The 20,030-nt window shown below is 39.8% G+C and overlaps 1 protein-coding gene across 4 annotated transcripts in view; it reads left to right on the top strand.

Annotated features, from left to right (window-relative positions):
- The window catches only part of PIK3C2G (phosphatidylinositol-4-phosphate 3-kinase catalytic subunit type 2 gamma), a 197,216-nt gene that overhangs the window by 167,183 nt on the left and 10,003 nt on the right, over positions 1-20,030 (top strand). For all 4 annotated transcript variants that reach the window (XM_048302295.1, XM_048302298.1, XM_048302297.1 and 1 more), the window contains 2 exons: positions 912-987; positions 8,153-8,247. In XM_048302295.1, coding sequence (XP_048158252.1) covers positions 912-987; positions 8,153-8,247 — 171 coding nt within the window. The remainder of the gene's footprint in view (positions 1-911; positions 988-8,152; positions 8,248-20,030) is intronic.

A 20,030-nucleotide genomic window follows, 5' to 3' on the forward strand; every position in this document is an offset into this window, starting at 1 on the left:
TAACATCAGCACAAATGTAATAATCCTAACCATCTTAAAGAGTGGCCATTCTGAAATATGGCTTTATGAAAAGCTAATAAAATGCAATTACTGTCCAGCTTTGATTCAGGCTCATAAGAGTCCATTTAAGAATTCACGTTTTTATTACCTTGCAAAATACTGAAATCTGGGGATTTGGTTTATTGTTTTAATTCTCTCCAGCTGAATGTAACTACCTGTTATATATGTTCACTAGAGCAGCACAGGTCAGTCCATAAAAATAAAAGTTATAGCAGTACATAAGGCGGATTACTCTTTTAAACAGGATGGTGAAATATGATCATGCCTTTCTCTCCCTGTGGGTTTCTGGTAGGATTTAACTTTGTATGGAGCTTTTCAGTGTGAGTGTCCATTAAGCTGCCGTGGGAGGGAGGTTTGCACAATATCTGAGCCTCGGGGAGGCACACACGAGGTCAGGTACTTGGGGTCAGTCCCGTGCCAAGGGCAAGTTTCCTGCTGACTACACAGCTCAAAGTAAAGACGGGCTCCTGCTTTTGTTTCACAGATGGGCTGCTCTGTCAAAGTACTTGCAGCTGCTAATGCAAATATTGAGCTACTGGAGATCAAGCAAGAGCACAAATCTCTGGCCCCCACAGCTTGCTGCTGTCTGGAAGTGTGTTGACAGAAAGGGGCCAGGTAGGCACCAATGCAGCATCCCTGAGACAGTGCTAAAGGGCACCATCATCCTCCCAGTGCCTGAGCAGAAGCCATTCCCCAGATTCCTTGCCCATGATCATAGGGGAAAAGCTCCCTTTCATTGCTAACTCTAATATATGCAATAAAAAATTACCAGCAAGCTTCTTGGAGGGGAATGATACAAGGAACAAAGCACAACAAATGATATTACCTACAGTATTTGTATTCTCTTTCAGAATGAGCTAGTACTCAGCTTCTTCCTCAATTGGTCCAAAAATACCTTGACAGAAGATTCATCATCTCTGACCTTAGGTATGTGTATTACCAATCTTATTTCTTTTCTGAGAAATTATAATCCTTGATAATATTATGCAATAAAGTGTTTAGATGGTTTGGATGTTTTTAGGATATAAGGATACCAACAAATAATTCTTGATTTCTCAAGGTCTCTGAAAATGTGTTACTAATGTCACCTGTAGATTTCTTTCTCTTTGACATATTCCCTTCAGCCTTGCTTCATTTCTTTTTGAATAAACATGTTCATATGCAAAGCAAAAGTTTATTTACACAAACTGTGGCAGATTTCTTGTTTTACAAAACAAAATATTCAAAGATTTTGGAGGAAAGGATGTGAGTCATGACAAAGCACAATGTGTGCTCGCACAAGCAAAGAAAATCAGGGGTGACTTCTAAAGTAATTTTCACAATGAGGGGAGCAGGTAAATAACAGAACATTATGTTAATGCTTAGGCATACATTATTAATGACTGTGGTAATTCACTTCTTGCTAAATGAGATGCTGCACTGTTCCCTTAGCCTATCTAAATACTTAACCCATTTTCCCCTTCTGTCCAGCACCTAATTTAATCTAATTTCTGACATTACAGAGTCAAAAGCATAAACCATAAAAGGTAAACTCTGAATGTTTATTGTCTTCCACTCCCTTAGTTCTGCACTGATAATAATCTTATGTACTCAGTTTTTAGGCAAAATAAAACCTTATGAAAGTGTCTGCAGCTGCACTCTGCATCACAACAATTCAGCTGGTTGTTATGCGCTCCAAGTGATAGGACAGTTTCCAAGATCATCAGTTTTCCACATTTCAGAAAGGATTGTATCTCTGCATATTTAATTTGAGTGTCCATTAAGTTAATTTAATCTCTCTGCAGACAGAGGTTTCATTATCTCTTTTGCTGGGACCATTTCTTTTAATCCATCAGACAAAATAAATCCCATTCTGGCTTCTCTGCCTTTGGAAGTGTCTCCCTGTGCAGAGTTTATTTGATTAGGCATGCCATTATCATATTAAACCCATTATGACTATTGAAAATTACTAATGGTTGCTCTAACTTTTACAAAGGATCAAGGAGATAATGCAAAGATGTCCTAAGTGTTAGGCATGTGCAGTATAGGTCCATGGTCTGCCTCTCTGCAGGTGCCTTTAAGCAAAGATACAGATGTGAGAGTGAGCTGAGGCACAAGGCAGTTAAAGTCCCAGAATAATTTTTATATGTCACTAATATTCAGGTGCCTAATTATTACAGAGAATCTGGGTGTAAAAGTTTTATACAAAATCATAAAATGAATCTATAATAAAATTGAGAAAGAACTTGCAACATCATAATTCCTGCAGTGGTGTCCTGAGCCAGTATAGTCTGAAGGATGAGCCATCTATTTTTGTTGTCAGTGGCAGCAAAATCAAGGAAGAGAATGAAGAAACAGAAGCAAAAATGTGGTTAGTGGGTGTTTGATGAAAGCTGTGTGACAGGTAACCCAATCTGCTCCTCACTATGTAGTTAGTGGTGGTGAGGGTCACAACATGGTCAGGGAAGATTAATGTGTCTCTGGCCTTGAGCAGTGAGGTTACAGGGGGATTCATTTTTTCCTTTTCAAGAACTCTGCCTTTTAAAGTTTGGGTCCTTCACTTCTAGACTTAAGGCAAAACCTTTGTTTAACACAGGGGAGAATAACAACCGAAACCCAAACCACAAACAAAAGCAGCTCTCTTTAGCCTAGAAAATTGATCACTATCATTTAACTGCTAAACTAGCAGTAGCACAAAAGGTCCAAACAGTGAGTTCAGACCTGGTACAAACAGAGAACAAGAATCCTGGGCTGAGTTGCTCTGGATACCGCACCACTCAGGGTGAGCTGTGGAAGCAGGTGAGCTCAGCTCTCAGGAGATCTGCCATGCATGTGCTAATTGCCCACTTGAGAAACACATTGAAACATACGTATGGCAGAGATGTTTTTCTACTCTTCACCTCGTCTTTGGAGTTAGGCTGCTGCCATGCCCCAGTGAGCTCGCTGAAGTCTTTGTTCCATGGCATTATGCACACTGCTGGCATCCAGGGGAGACACCAGTCCAGCTAAGGCAGGAGGTGTCCGGTCATGCCAAGGTGCCAGGTAGCAAACCAGGAGTGGCCCTGGAGGTTCTTGCTGGCTGAGGGTGCCCAGAAACACTCTTGGTTTGAAGGTAAACTCTGCAGTAATGCCATAGTCAGTCTGGGGAGGAGTTAAGTTCACTGAGCCTGCTGGAAAGAGGTGGTTGCCATGAAAAAAAGTACATTTTCCCCCCACAAATTTCATTGCTTTCTGAGGTTGTAGGGGTCTTAATATTTGTCTGTTTTGAGAAATAACTCAAGTTTATGGCCTGTAGCTTTCCATGGATCTGGTAAATTCTCTCTCAAGCAAAAAAATCATCTGTCTCTTTGTTAGGATCAATACGAAATAAGGTTAATGCCCAATAGGATCAGGTTATGAATTTTGATCAAACCAGGATCTTTCTCTTACACTGCTTTAATTTATAAATGTTGTAGGTAATTACACTTACTAAAGTAAAATAAGTATTAAAATTTATGAATTTGTACTCTGCCCCCAGCAATAGAAAGATTAGAAATCATTGTTAAATTTACTTGACATGAATACTGAATCAGTACTCCCAGTGAGGTGAATTCCGAATTATCCTGAATATTGTCAGCATTTCATTATACCAAGCTCGTTACAAGGCAGTGAGAGCAGATATCAGGAATGATTTCACAATCAGACTTTTATAAAGGCTCTTTAAAAAAGGAAGGAAGAAAGAAAAATCATCAAAAATATTTTTATATCTAGCTTGTTTATTTTCCTTCTCTCGAGTTTATATCTCCTGAAAGTATTAATAATTCTGACTGTTTGGGTTCTGCTACGGACTAGAACACTGTACAGCCCAGCCCCAGTTCTGGCATGTTTAATTAGTGCTCCATGTGTTTATATGAGCCTCTGTCCTTGAGGTGCAGTAGGGGAACAGGTTCTGTGTCCTTCTGAAGGGAGATCCAGGTTTCCAGGAAGATTGTATTATGGTATTCCCCTCCGTGCAGAACCACAAGTAGTCCCTGGGGAGAATAAGGCTCTCTTGTTCACGTCCCATAATGTTTTGATCTTCTGAAGCTGCTCACTCTTGATGTGAAGCTTTTGCCACAAGCTGCCTTCCTGATTTAGTCACATTTACCCATAAGAAGCTCTGGTTGGCTTGGAGGACTAAGGCACTGAGACAGTCGGTGTATTTAGAGCTGACTGTACGAAGTCAGATACTTTAGAGGCTGTAACTAAAGCAGGCAGATGGTTGGCTTGGGGCATTCAACCCCAGCCCTGGAACACCAAACGGGTTCCAGTGCTCTTTGATGCCAGATGTCAAAACAGGCTGTCACCAAGAAGAAAGGTCTAAGAAAAACCTGAGAGTGCAGAATACAGAATAATACTGAGCTCCCTGATGGCAGTGCGCTGACGCTTAGTTAATTAGTTTCCTCACATTGCTTTGCAGTCCGCGTGTGAAATGCAATGTGTTATTAAATTACAGTTTCCCTATTGATTTTGTCAGTAGCATCTTCCTCACCATTGGTATTTCTCAAATGTTGTGCACAGTGTAAATGTTGTGCAGAGCTTGTTTTAAGATGCTGCTAAGGAAAAAGTTGTACAAATGGTAGAACATGGAGGTGGTAGTTCTCCAGCGTGCCAGAAAAGACCATCTAGATGAAGCAAAGAACTGCATACTTGACTACTGGGACGAGCATTCCACCTTCAGTAGAAATCCAAATGCTAATTGCCTTCATTTCTTGGTTTGAAAAGACAAAAGGACCCACCGTTTTCTCATGTTTATGTTCCTTGATAAGAGATTATGAACTGGCACTGTGTTTGGGGTTTTCTGTAGTAGCATTGGTGGCTGACTTCCACGCCTGGGATACATGACACAAATCAGATAGGAAAAACCTACAAGTGCTCCAGGGTCCTCATTTGGTATTTGACAGCTTTTGCATCGACACCAGTTGAGTGAAGAAGCCATCCCTGGGGGGAACTCTTGCTTCAGCCGTAGCCAGAGCAAGTTTGTCTTGTACCTGCAACAGAACAGCACTTGGTCCTTGTCTAAAATGAGCTGCAAGTAGAGCATGACACTTTGCAAAAATGCAGAGCCTGAGCTCAAGTCCATCTGCCCAAGCTGGATAGATTGGAAGTAATTATTGGACGTGTATTCTATTATCATTTGAAGCTAAAATCACCTGGACTTCAAAGAGGCTATGATCTAGCACAGAGTGTGGGAAAACCAAAAATGTACCAGCTGAGTGTAGCTAACAGTAACTGGGTTTTATTGTGAAATATAAGCAATAGAGGTCTCTTCCATGTTTATCAGATTTCCCATGCTCTGTTACTTTTTATTTCCCTTCCTTTTATTTTTTTTTTCCATTAGTACTTAATTTATCGCTTAGTAAGAGCTAATATTTTAGTAATATTCATGCCCATAGTGTGTGTTTCAGACCTCATTTTGCATATTGAATTAGAAATGCATTTTCCCTTCCTTCCTTTTTTTTTTTTTTTTTTTTTTTTTTTTTTTTTTTTTTTTTTTGTTAGAAACTTATTTACATTTCTTACTTTCAAGGAAAAAAAAAACAAAAACAACTCCCACAGAGAAATTCCTTCACTGGATATAAGCACCACACTTCAAAAATTAATGAAAAAAAAGGCACAGGTAGCGCTGGTAGGAAAGGGAAGGCACGGTGAGCAGCTGGATTCTGATGACGTAATTTAACCTCTGAAATCTGTTGCTCTTGCTAAACCACTCATGATGACTCACTGCAATTCACCAAATTAACAGAGCCCCACAAGTGAATTGTGCCCTTATGTTAAAACAGAGCTGCCCTTGTGTTACACGGTGTGTAATAGTCTAGAATTCTACATTTCCTGTTGCAAATTCAAGGCAAAAGGACTCACAGCTTTAAAAAACGAAAGGTAAAGTGGTTTTGCATGAAAAAAAAAAGAGGAATTGAATTTTATGGGCTTCTTCTTACCCTGGAAAAAACTCAGCATTGTCTGGTTCACAGAGTTTTCGTCCCCTGTCCCTCCCTGTTCCTATTTGCATACCACAAGAAATGAAATAAGGTACAGTCTTGCCAAGTGATTTGTCAAAGTTCATAAGGGAGAATAACAAATGAAGAACTGCTACTCAGTCTTCTAAGTCCCAGCTTAGTGATTTCTTCCTGAGATTTCAATTCTTCAAGAGTGTTTCAGGCCCTTCTCTAATTAGGATGTGATTAAAAATGTATTTTTGTAGTCTCTAAAGGGGAGAAATTAGAGATGGATTCATATTCTGAAATTCCATTCCAAACATCATAAACTCAGTAGTGTTGGTATCCAAGCTGCCTGGAAAAATTATATTATGGCAGTTGCGTGTAAACACAGTGTTATTTCTAATTCATTTGAGTTCCCTTCCTTAGGATAAATGGCAATTACACTGGCTCTCTGGCTGTCAGCAGTACATGACAGCACTGTCATTGTGTCTGCTTGGCAGTTATTTTAGTGTCTTCACTCCAGAGGTTACACATTTGGTTTCTTCAGAAAAATACACCCAACGTGGCTTATTCATTATAGCATCCCCTGTGCTGCCTCCTCTGCTGAGCAACAGAGGAAAGCCTGAGCAGAGGGAGTTGGATTTCTTCCTCCTACAACCCTGCCTGTAAGAGCTCTGGGGCACGTGTGGGGAGGAGAGGGCAAGAGTGAGACAGGGAGTGCCCAGGTGTCTTCTGAGGGTGAAAGGGACACATGGGAACCCTCCTGCTACCAAGAACAGTTGTGATACTGCCTAAAACCTCCTGTAGTAGCGCATAACCCTGCTGCGTGATGGCTGTTCTGTCATTCTCATCCTTGCCCATTGCTCCTGCTTCTCAGAAGATGTGTTTCTATTTAAAGAATTAATTACCACTCTATTGTCTTGTCTTGTGTTGTTATGTCACCCTGCCATGGGTTTAGGGCTGGTGTGTCAGTGGCAGATCCCAGGGTGCAGGAAGGAGAGCAGGACTTCTCTGTCCGAGATCTCAAGCTCAGCTTCCTCTCTAATGGGAGGCGAGAGGGCAGAGCCCAGCTCATGAGACATCCTTGTTTTGTTGTAAGCTTAGGTCAGGACTGAGTCCTTACTTTTTCAGGTATCTTAGTGGTTGTAATACATCTTTGGTCTAATTAAATGAAGCCCTGTTTGCCTGAGTAAAACCAGGCAACTTTCACGCAGGCAGTGTCTGGGCTGTCTTTGATGGTGAGCAGGTGATGCAAAATGGCTCAAGTCCAGCTCCTGACCCACTGCTCAGGTGAAACACTGCAAAATAAGGATGTCAGATAGATAGTGAGGAGAGTTTGTGCTCACCATCACCTGGTTTACTGTGGTAAAAGGCATCTTTTCTCTGTGTGTTTCTTTGCTGTCTCTGCAGGGGCAGGTAAACCACATTACTTACCCAGCTTAAAGGACACACCCTTTTGGCAGTGAGAACAGCGGGCTCAGTGCCCCCAGCAGAGAGATGGAACAGGATTTGCTTAGTCATTTCTTCCACATTATGAGACTGATTCTTCTTGCCTGGAAAATGAAAAGTGTTTTTTTCAGTGGGAATTGAATCAGACACTTTAAGTGCATCTTAGTAGAAAAATCTATGAAAGCAATGGGTTGCATGAAAGCCAGCCTGGAACAGAAAAATACAGAATGAGGAAGGGAAAATTTATATATGGGGTTGTTTCTCTTATTTGTTTTGGAACTGGTCAGGAAACTTGTTCTTTTTTCCTTCTTTCCTTTTTGTTCTTTCTCTTGGGAACTGAGAAAAAAAAAATCCAGTGTTTTAACCAGGCAGGAGAACTGCAACAATAGTGAATAGTGTCATCAGTGACTGCCAAAAAAAACACCCCAATTATTTGTCACTCAAGCATAAATTTCCCACTGAATTTCAGATTGATGGCAATTAGTAAACAGAAAATCTCACTGGCAGTTAACAAACAGGAAAGAAAAGGAGCACTGCATGTCAGACCACTTTCTTCCATCACACTCCTTATCCATGTTTTCTAATTTCGTCCCTGGTTTAAGCACACAGCAGGTTTTTATATGTTAGTTAATGTGTATTTCTATATTTTACAGATCTACTTCCTCTAAGCTGTTACCTAAAAAATCAAACTGTGTGGCCTTTTTTAGGTCCTCAGTCAACTGGCCACATGCCTGGAGTACAATTGGTCATATCCTACGAGAACACCCGTCTGACAATAATGCTGAAACACATGAGGAACATTGTGAGTATTTTTATCAGAATGTAAAACTCGTAAGTCCTTGCATTTGCAGAGCACTGTGAAAACATTAATCTTCAAACAGCCTTTCTGGGATAACTAATTTCAGCTCAAAGTAATGACAGTGCTGTTCAGTCATGATTTAACAATTGCTTTTTTCCTTTGAGCTCACTCAATATGGTTACAGGTGTGAGACAGATACAGAAGCTGGATTTCCTTAATGGCTGCTAATGGCCTTTTCCAAGGAAACCAGTTTTGATACTGTTTTGGCCCTCTCAGCTGACACATTTTGATTGCAGTCAGGCATAAGGCATCATGCAGTAGCATGACTTTTTGCAGCATGTCAGCCTGGCACTATGGATTGATTATCCAGACATTTCTGTCTAGTCCAGCATGACTGTCTATGAAGAGGGAAGAGCTCAGCAGAGGGAGCAGTGGTATATTTTAAGGAGCAGTGTCATTTGGAGGCGTGCTGCTCAGCTTTGTAACACACTGTCAGGAGGCTGAGAGGTAAATGTTGAGCGTTCCTGGAGCCAGGCTATGGGAGGGGAAGCTGGCAGTGCTCCTGCAGCACAAGGCCGGTGGAATTGGCTGCTGAGGGTGACTCCAGAGATGGAGTTGGGGCTGTGTGCGATCTGTCACTGCAGGAGCGTGTGGGCTGCTGCATAATGAATTCCATGCCTAGATGTGCTCCTGAATTTCCATGGCTCATGTCTCAAGTTATGGCTGTGGCAAGAGAGCCTTTATTTGTTTAGCTAGGGGATTAGAGTATTTATTAACAATTGTGAGTTCTCAGTGCATACTCCATGCCACTTCCATCCCAAACTGGATTGCAATCCCTTTTCCTAAAAGGGGCCAAACTGAGGGGCTTATGTGAGCACCAGCCAGTAATAAAATGAGGCTGATTAATTAATTATGAGTCACATGAGGCTTACATAGCTCTGACTGTTCTCTGCTGGCCACTCCAGCTTCACATTTGCAATTCAAGCATCTCCATTCTGGTCTATGGCACTCAATACATCTCTGTCCTGAGACTTGCTTTCTGTGTCCTGTGTGCCACTTTGACAGGTGAGATCAGCCTCTGCTGACAGGTCCAATTTATACAAACTTTACCTTCAGGATGTAACACAAGACCCTCTTTATATTTTCTGTTGAGCTTTTTAAATCTAAGTGACTTTGATAAACTTCTGAGAAAGTTCTAATTGGTGGGAGAGGCATATTTAAGTGATTGCCATGCTGATGATGTCATTAAGAGTTCAAGCAGGTGGTGTGGAGATGCACATAAACGATTTGCAGGTATTGGAATTAGTCTTTTTTTCTCCTTCTTTCCATCATTTGAAGTGTGTAGTCTCCTAACTGTGTTCTTAGGAAGTTCCAGCCATCTAATTAAATGAAAGTAAATTACAGCATAGATAGCTGTGTAGTGCAAACATAAAATCCAGGGTTTGGTTTACTTCATTACGGACAGTACAACTTGAAATTACTGTGTTTCTTTTGAAAGTAGGTAACTTAAATCCATCTTAGTCAGTTTGCAGAGAAGTGGTAGAAGCCCCATTCAGCAAGACTAACAATGATTCACAACTTGAAAATAAGGTCATTGTTTTGGCAGCCTAACTTAAACAATCATATTTTGAAATCCTGGGCTTCCAATTCCTTCCTTCCACCTGGCCATCCATCCGTTGTCACCTGACCTGAAATATGAAATAGTAGTGCTTCAGGGTATTGTGATACTGGACCGCCTTCAGACCAGTAACCTATATAAGGAAGGTTCTTTACCCCATTATTAATCTTCTCAGCTTCCCAGTCATATAAATCAATCTTTCTGATATGCTCTCTTTTCTTTTCCCCTTCCTTTCCTCTTCTTTTTTTTTTGGTTGAGCTGAACAGCAATTTTAAAAGTATGCCAAGATCATATCTTATTCAAGACATGTTAAAGCTATTTCAGGTATACTCAGTCTTTTGCAGAGTCTCACTAATTATATTTTAGTGGTTCATCTGTGCAGAGATTACTTTGCTATCTTGTTTTATTTCATAATTTATAGTAAATAATTTTTGTTCTGCTCTTCCCTATTTAATTTATCTCTATAAAGAGATTTTATGATGTGTTCAGATGTGAAAATAATTGTAGTAGGCCAAATTAATCCCAAATGTAGCTTCACAGAACTGACAGGAATTGTGATAGAGACTTTTGATCCACGTAAATAAATATGATTTAGTATTTGTGTGGGTTTACTTCTAGGAGTTTTAATAGGAGATCTAGAGCCTGCTGTGCAAATCCTATATTGATATACAATGCACAAGAGACTCCCTAAGGAGCTGGTATTTTTTATAGCCACTCACAGGTGTCACACTGGTTCTTTAAAGGAGGAAGCCAAAAGACTGCAGTGCTACAACTTTGCAGGAATTTTTCCTGAAGGAGATTTCCCCATTCCTGCGGGGTGTCATAGAGAAAAAATGCTGCAGCAGTGGAGAGAGCACTGGTGAGGTGCAGACTTAGCAGAGGACTGTCTAACGTGGGTGCATGCGTGGACTCCACAGCGCAGGCCCTTTGGATCTGATGCATCCACACGTGCCTGATTTGCTGCAGATGCACAGATCTCATCCCTAGATCAGCTTCAGTGTCCTCTCACTCACCACTGCAACATTTCAGTTGTGTTAAAAATGCCAGTCCTGCTTGAAGAAAACTCTATCAAAAATTCAGCAAAGACAAACAACAGAGAACAGCCTTATGGATTTTGTGGCTGGAAAGGACCATTAATCTAATCTAACCTTCTGTAAAGAAAAAGCTGTATTCTTTCACTAAGGAATACTTGCAGCCAAGGAAACTGTTTGAACACAGAGATGTTAAGCCTGGTTGTTCATGTTTGCCTACAGTTTAAGGCTGTGGGTGCACAATGAAGACAAGTTCTTTTAAACAGATATTTATAAGATACTAAAAATGTTTCAGTCTCAAGATTTCCCTCAGCAATTCATAGTTTCACTTGAATCCTGGGATTCTGTAAGTCAGGTGGCTCACTGCTTCTGCTTATGATTTGAATGGCATTACCATGATTGCTGAGGAAAATGACTTTAAATTCAGTTTTCAAATATACAAAAGCCATGATGCCAATAAAATGCAATTTTCCAATCGTGTATATTACATAACTTGAAGTCAGCCTGTTGGGGCATTGCTCCCTCCTCTCAAATGAAGACAGTGCAACACTGGGCACTTTATGCAGAGGGACTACAGGCAATATTGCCTTAATAAGGTGAGGCTGGGGTAGAAGAAAGCATTTTGTAGGGGTGAAAACCTTAGAGGCCTGGAGAGTTTGCCTCTGGAGGATATGGCAGATGGAGAGGTGAGACAGGGCAGGCTTATTCTATAAAGACAATCGTGCAGTACCTGGCAAAGTGCACTAAGTGGTCTTAGGAGGAATATAAAGGAGCCCCAGGGGAGACTTACTTTGGCCTCTGAGAGGATTTGTTACCTTAGAACAAGAATAGGCCAATTGTGGCAGCACAATACCCAGAAAAGCAGCAGTAGGCAGGAACAGGAGCACAGGGAGAATGCTGCTCTGCCTTAAAAATGCACCTTGCACAGGTGTGAAGGTGGATTTGTGAAAATTGAAACGCTTGTAGGTTTTGAACTTGAAGTGTTCAAGTCCAGCTCTGTTCACCTATGTTAGCTAACACAGAGGGCAGGGGATATCGAGAGTCCAGCAGGTCTCACACAGAGCTGCCTATGGTCTGGTTTAGTTCCACACAGCCAGAAACAGCCAGGCTACCTACTCATGCACTGCTGGGCTTGCTCACTCCTCAAAAAAATACCAGAAGCAACAGGAATAGCCATTGCTGACATCCAGAAAAGGGTTTCTAACATATTTCCTTGCCTGCTTCATGGAGAAGCAAAGGGAACAGTGGTTCAGCACTGGCTCAGGAGGGAGGCTGCTTTTCCACTGACTTCATTGCCATGACTTCAGGCATGCCCTGTTTTCCTAGATAAGCAGCTAAACTTTCAATCCTGACCGCTAAACATTTTTGCCCATTACTTCTTGTGGACAGAGTAACTCCTCAGGGGTAGAGGGGAGGAGAAACAAAGCCAAGTTATCCTGAACTTCATGCCAATAAATGTAAGATGTTACTAGAATTCAGGAAAGCGTGCGTGGGCGATGAATTCAGAACCGATTTTACAGGGGGAAAATTTGCTGGAAGAAAAATAAACTCCTACAGTTCTTTGCAAAAGTACTTCCAGCTTTCCTTTTATAAAAGCTCTGAAGCTGTCATGTACCACTCCCGGTGATTAATGATTCTGGGATAGCTGATATGTGGGTGACGAATCAGTAATCAGCTTTAGGCTTGCACAGACATCCAGCCTCCTTCCATTCCGTGTCCTACACCATGTGAGTACAAATTGCTTCCAAAAATGTTTGTGAGATGAGATGGTTTAAATGTGCTGGGAAGAAAGGTGGGAGCCAATGTTTCCCAAATCCAAAGGGATGAAATCTAAGCCTGCAGCACACAGCTATAGGGATGTTCCCACCTACAGGAGAGGGAGATGCTCTGCTTGCTTTGCTGGGTTTTGTCTCAGCTTGAGCTGGGAAAGGGTTGGGGGTCTTTGTTCAGTCTTAGTTGGTTCCCATCATTCCTCTCATGGGCTCACTAACTTTTACACTTTATGACTATAATTATATAGATTTAAATGGAAAATATATACTACCTGCCAACAAGGCAGTGCCTGCCAGTGAAATAAAAAGCCACATTATCCTTTCAGAATATTATGAATGTGTGCTGCTTTCCTTACTGCAGCCCATGGATCAGCCAACAGGGATTGGAATGGAGGTGCACAGGTAGGCAAGGCAGGGATGGAAAACAAGTGGAAAAAAAATGACTTTGAGTTGAACAAAGTTGTCCAGAGAGTATCAGAGACAGAACTAAATCACTAGCTTGGCTGATGCAGGGAGGTAACACATTCAGATGAAGTTCTCCTTAGACTGGCACAAAAAAAAAACAAAATAAAAAGCCATAGGAAGAAAGCTTTTGTACTAACTCTAGCTTATAAAGAATTTGGATTTAGTTTTATATTCATAGAAAATTCTTTTATTTTTAAAGTGAAAGGAAATTAGCTCAGATAAACTATGTTCTCCTTTAGACTGAAAATTAGCTGAACACCTCTAAACAAAGGGTACTACAACTCAACAGTAGTTTAAATTGGAAAGAGATGAGGTCTGTTCTTGTGGCACAGGGATTACTGTTGGATTCAAACATATTTGTTATGAAAGGTGTTTGACAAATATGTTGTACAGAAAGTTGTGTTATTACTTCTTGTTAAACCCTTTAATCTGTCACAACCACAGTACTGGCTCAGCTCTAAATTCTAACTGCTCATTTTTAAATAAGTAATTCCCTACATAGTTGATATGTGTTGAATAAGGAAAAAAAAACAAAACAAAACAACCACAAACAGTGAGCTCTGTTTAATAATATGAGTGATCTGGGAGATGAAGGGGAACAAAAATGAAATTTGCCACTGGTTGCAAATGAAGAAAACATTAAAAATAATAGTTCAGGCAGAACAAGATCAAGAGAATGAAAGTAATTTCCAGAACCCTACAACCAGGTTGGAAAAATGAAAAATATTTCCTCGGGGAGGGAGAGATCTATATCCCACAGTAATGAGAAGATAAAACAAGCACATGGTAAGACATGAGGTTGCTACAGGAGATGCCAATGAGAAAGGCCAGATGCTGGTGCTATGGGACAGAAATGAAGTAGTTCATCTTTATAAGGCTCTCATAGTAAACTATTTCTCTCAGGATGTTTTTTTAACTAGAATACAAGTTCAAAGAACAATTCTCAGTAGGGTTGCTGGGGAGTGATTGATTCTTCAGGAGTGATTTATTGTTACTAAAACTTAGTTAAGAACAGACTAACAAGGACACGAGTCAGTTGTGCAAATATTTAAGGGAGAAGACAGGAAGGTTCAAGAGGAATTATTTAGAACGTTGAGCAAGAGCATTAAGTAGAAGTAATGAGAGCTAATTAAGGAGAAGAAATTTCACACCTCATATAATGAAGTGCTTTCATACACAGGGAGATGGCATGATGCAGAATAATTGAAAGAAAAGTGAAGGGAGATTGTACGGTTGGAGAACTTAAAAATAGGCATATACAGACTTTTGTGGCTAATTAAGAAATTGAGAAGAAAAATAGTGCAGAAAGAAGATGCAGATCACAGTCTCATTGTTTCTTTACACATTTTTATATTCACTTACTGTCTCAGCCCAGGCAAGGAGAGATAAGAATTTGTATGTGACAAAAAGGTAGAAACAGAGCAACAGCTTTTGCTTGTGTTTCTTTTCTCAAAGTCTAATTTTCTTTCATGCCCTCTAACAGGCAGCAATGCTCTTAATCCTGAGTGATTTCAAAAGGAAAATGAAATGGGGATTTGTCTAAAGTATTTGTTCTCCTTTGTACTTTATTCAAAAGAAGAAATTCTGTTATCTATGTTTCTAAGAGTCAAAACAAGATCATTCTTATCTCAGCCAGTGTCATAGACTCTGTGACTAAATATCCATCTGAAAATGAAGTATTCCAAGCACAATAATACAGGGTTGAAAGCAATGGAATTTAGTTTCTTTATGGGCTTGGTGGTAATTCTGAAAAGCTTCAGAGACTTGTTCATGAAATCTACCCTCTGTGTTCTACACCCTGCACCAGCATTGCTTATCCACAGGATAATACAGTTTTAAAGCACGACTGAACCTTGATTTCTCTCATCTATGCAGAAAAATCCCTAGGGGAGTTAATTAACTTAAAGATAGTAATGCAGCAAGTGGTTCAGAAATCTAAACATGTTACCTTTTCTTTCAGAAAAAAAAACTTCTACGTGATTCTTGCTCAAATCTTTTACTGGGAGTTGTACATTAATTCAACACATTCCCACTACCACTTTATATTATTTTTTCAGCCTTGGTAACTTTTTTATGCCCACATGGTGCAGTATGGAGCACACAGTAATCGAGTCCTGAGCATTGGTGAGGGGTCAGAGGTTTGTCAGAGCTCGGGAGCTGGAGCTAAGCGCTGAGTGGGCTGGGTACAGACACAACCCATCCTATGATGTCTTTTTCTTTGTTGCTTGCTCAGAAACAGCAATAAACACACACAAAGTTGTGTCATTGCTTGATGGAGCTAAATTCTAGCCCTCCTTGCCTGCTGCTGATGGTCTGTAAAAGGCAGGAGCCTGTTTTACATGACAGTTACAGACTGTGGTTGTATGGACTCTTCCCCGTTCCATTTGGGATTGTGTCTGTCCTTATCTCCTGTGCATTTCTTCAACTTTCTGGTTTCAGAGCACTGTAGAAATAAAGGCTTGGGAGAGAAACCCTTGTGACCTCCTGGGTATCCTAGCTTTCATTTTATTTACTTCATTTAAGCAGAGATAGATGGGCTTTCCTCTTAATGACTGAAGCAGGTGAGAAGCATTTTGCATAATTCTTAAAAAGCCCTGAGTCTTTTGGGAACCAGTCTGTTTTCCAGAACTTTCTCCTTAGGAAAAAAAAGAAATCACAAATTTGGTTTTTTTAAATATTTAACAAATAATTCCTGTTCCTTTTGAAAGTCCCACTGTCTCTGTGCCTTGGTATCAGTTTGAAACCAAGATGCTTACATATGTGATACGCTGGAATCACAATTCCATCGCATTGTCATGGATCAACTGCCTGATCATGGATATTTTGAATACCATGAATTATCTTGCCTGACCTCCAGTGACCACTCCAGAACAGACCATTTTCCCATAAAGTCCTATTTCCAGCTCCATACACACCTTTTTTCACTGGTGGTGGCACGAAGCATCAGGATCTGTCTCAGCTGGGGCCAGGCACCAATGTGGGGGCAATTTAACCAAGCCCAGCCAGGAGATGTCCACAATATGACAGAGTGAATCTCTTGCTGGTCTCCCTCCTTGATAGGGTTATTTTTTTCCCATTTGACAGTCAGGACACCTTGGAAATTGTTGGCTGTTGGTTCACTCTTTAGAAATTTTGTGTCTCAGGACAGTTCTTACCCTATTTTGCCAGCACAGTTGTCCCCCTCAGGAATGCTGCATAACCAGCTGTTACAGCCAGGCTGCTCCAGTCCTGGCTACTCTGCTGCAGGCAGGTTGATGAGGATGCTGAAGGTATTGGACATAAGCTATATTTGGGTATTCACATCAATAATGTGGATAGAGCATCTTTGCATTTTTAGCATGGTAAATGACAAAGCCATCTGGAGGCTCTCTCCACGGACACTGCCAGATTTCTGAAAGGTAGAAAATGCCTGCTCAAAAAAATGCTTTCCAGAATTTCCCTGACAGCAAAATACTTTTATTTCCCTGCATTAACTTGAGATAAATGCAATTTCTTCTTTGGTTGCTTTGCCACTGACCTCCACAGCAGTGATCTCTGTCAGTGCATCTTTTGTCTTTATGTATGTAACCAGATGACCGAAAACAACTGGAATCAGAAAATATAATATAATAAAACTGCTGTTGAGGAGATGCAGTTAAATATCTTCAAGTTTTAGGCGAAAAAAGACGTTGTTTGGGGAAAAGAAATACCATATTTGTGCTATCACTTTTGGCCAGTTGCTTTCCTGTTTTGTCTTGCCAGTAGCAGACAATGCAGGGTGCACTGTAGTGATAGAGTGGATTATCTTCTTTTGTAGTTATTATTTAATTACTGCAAATGGGATTTTATTTTTAATTTTCTTTGAAGCAATTTGGAGATATTTTGTGAGAGGAAAATGAAAAGCTCAGTGGCAGTGTAGAATGGAGGTGTTCATGCTTTGGGATGTGCAGAGCTCAAAGGAAGAACTCGGAAGGGTCTTCGATGCTGCATTTGGATTTAGGAAGCAACAACACAACCACCCATTCACACAGCAATCCCATTTTTCCTGAAGTTTATATATCATTAATCTGCTTTTGAAGGAACCCCTTGCTTTGTAATACTAATTTCTCAGCTACTCTTAGAAGTAGCCCAGAGGATGTTCTCTTTTTCTTAAGGCAGAGGCTGTGTTTGCTAATTAAGCTGCAGCTTTGAAAGACAGGGTTTAGCCTTCCTCTGCTAAGTTACACAGGGACTCGGAGGAAGTGAGAAACAGCAGCAGTGATGGCTCTTCCACATTCCTTACTAGTTTTAATTTAGTCTAGAGGCAGCCAGTAATTTACAAAGGTTACAGCAGTGCAAGGATGATTTCTTCTGTGGATTTTTTTCTAATCCTCCTTTATTGGATAATAACCAAATCCACCTAATGTCTACACATAATACATAGACGTTTTGTTTTGTTGAAGGTTTTTCCTAACCACTTAGTACAGTGGTTTGCTTTTGAAAGGTGTATGGATATCTCAATATCAAAAATTAAGGAATATTTTGTAGTCCTTTCTTCACTACGTAGATAAATTCTCACAGCAGTATATGTAAGAGAAGAACATAAGGATAGTAAAGCATAGGAAGACTAAGAGAAGTACTGGAGAAAGTGAACTATTTTTATTTGGGGGCAGTAGCTGAAATGGGAGTCTTTCTAAAACCTGGATATCTTTTTTTTATTTTTATTGGAGAAAAGGAAGAGAGAAACTGCAATTTAAAAATGTAGAGGAAATTAATTTTGGAGGGAAGAAAAGTACTTACTTATAGAGGAGGAAAGATGTCATTAGTTAATATAAGTTAGTTGATCATTAGTTTTTACTGTCAAAATTGTTGAAAACGAAAAATGGGAAAAAGAGAACAGCAGCTGGAACTATCAAATGTTCAGGAGCCATCAATCTGTCCCACTCTAGGACAAAAAGTGATCTGCATGTCTAACACTAACAAAAACTGATGACATGATTTAAATTTGAGGCAAAAGTCACCTAAAAAGAAAATTTTATGTTGCTTAGGAAGACATGAGTTTTAAAAAGTTTTACAATAAATTATCCTTAAAATACATATTTTAAAAATCATAAAGCTTTCCTTAAAATTCTTATGAGTATGACCCAATATTAATATTGGATGCTAGATCACTAAGTAGTTGAATATATGGCAGATTTTACAGTACTTATGCCTATAGTAATGCTAACAAAGAGTCCTTGTGTTAGGAGAGTTGTGGATCATTAGTAATGATCAGGGGAGAAAAGTCATTAGGATAACATATTTCTTGTGGAAAAATTAATTTAATTCATCCATTATTTCCCAGCTATAGCTACTATATTTTAAATTAAGTTACACAGGAGGTAACCTATCTGTGTGGGTTTCTGTAAACAAATATCAACTTTTCTTAGTTTTGGAAAATAAAACTGGAATGGAAATGGAACACAGTCATAACAGATACAGTCTGTGTATTTTAGGGTTTTGATATTGAATTAGAGATGTGGAAGGAAGTAAATCCAGAATATTATTTTCTCTCCCTCATTCCCCCTCGTTCTTAAATATTTTCATCACCTTCTGCCTGACTTAAGAAGAAAGTAACATTTCCAAGGTAAATTCTGTTTTTAACATAAATACAGGCGGTTGTAAATGAGTTCCTTAAAAACATCCATCATTATCAAGGTCAAGTAGGCTGGTCATTCTCTGAGAAAATAGTTCAGTCATCACTTGGTTGTACTTGAAGAAAGCAAATAGAGTCAGTTTCTAAATTCAATTTGAGTCAGTTTCTAAATTCAAATTTTTTTATTGGCAGATCAAAATCACTGGGGGATTTTATGGGTTTTTTGTCCCTAAGTATATCAAGGGAACCTATGGCATTTCTGTTGGGAGCTTGGTTTTATACCTTTACGGCCTTACAGATTTTTATAGCTTGGATTTATTTGCAAGCAAACACAATAAAAGATTTAAGACAGTAATTTAAATTGGGAATAACTTCTTCTGAAGGAAGTAAAAATCCTTTATTTTTGGGTTAAGGAAATGACTAGAGAATTAAACACAAATAGAATTCAATCTAAAACTTTAGGCTTTTTCTGTTTTCTTGATCACAAGTGCATTCAAGCTATAAAGGTTTTGCAGAGTAGAGTGCAAAATGGCATTCCCAAGGTACCCTTTGATTTTCCCTCTGGCCCGGACTATGGACAGAAATCAGTGATTTTTTTTATCCTTTAATGACACCAAATAGGGGGTTTGCTGGATTTCAGAACTACTCATAAGCCTGCTAGAAATTTTACTCTGTTTTTATAATGAACTCACCAGAACAGACACTCTTTGGTGCAAAAAGAGAAATTCCACCTGAATATGAGGAAGAATTTCTTTACTGTGTGGGTGACCACGCACTGAACAGATTGCCCAGAGAAGCTGTGGAGTCTCCCTCACTGGAGATATTCCAGAACCATCTGGATGCAATGCTGTGCCATGTGCTCTGGGATGACCCTACTGGAGCAGGGAGGAGGGACCAGATGACCACCGTGGTCCCTTCCAGCCTGACCCCCTCTGGGATTCTGTGGTTTTGGTCAGGTATTTCTCATGTTTACCTAAATTTATAAATAAGCCAGTGCAGTCTGACTTAGAAGTGAAAGGACAATCATGGAGGGTTTCTTACTAAATGTTATACTGTAATCTGACAGAAGTCATAATCTTTAGTAAGAAAAATATTTCTGTTTCCTCCATTTTTCCTTTATTGTCCATTCTCCTTTGTTTCAGTGCTCAACTCAGATGTGAAACACTGGGAAAGGACTAGTTTACCCAAAACTTGGGGGGTTTTTTGCCTGCTATGTCAGTTGTCTTAATAAAACAGTTTACTTCAAATTCCACCTACTTATGATTTAAAAAGATATTTTTGCCATGTTAATCCCACTCTTGGTTTTG

Source organism: Corvus hawaiiensis, chromosome 4 (assembly GCF_020740725.1).
Source record: "Corvus hawaiiensis isolate bCorHaw1 chromosome 4, bCorHaw1.pri.cur, whole genome shotgun sequence".
NCBI classification, from domain to species: domain Eukaryota; kingdom Metazoa; phylum Chordata; class Aves; order Passeriformes; family Corvidae; genus Corvus; species Corvus hawaiiensis.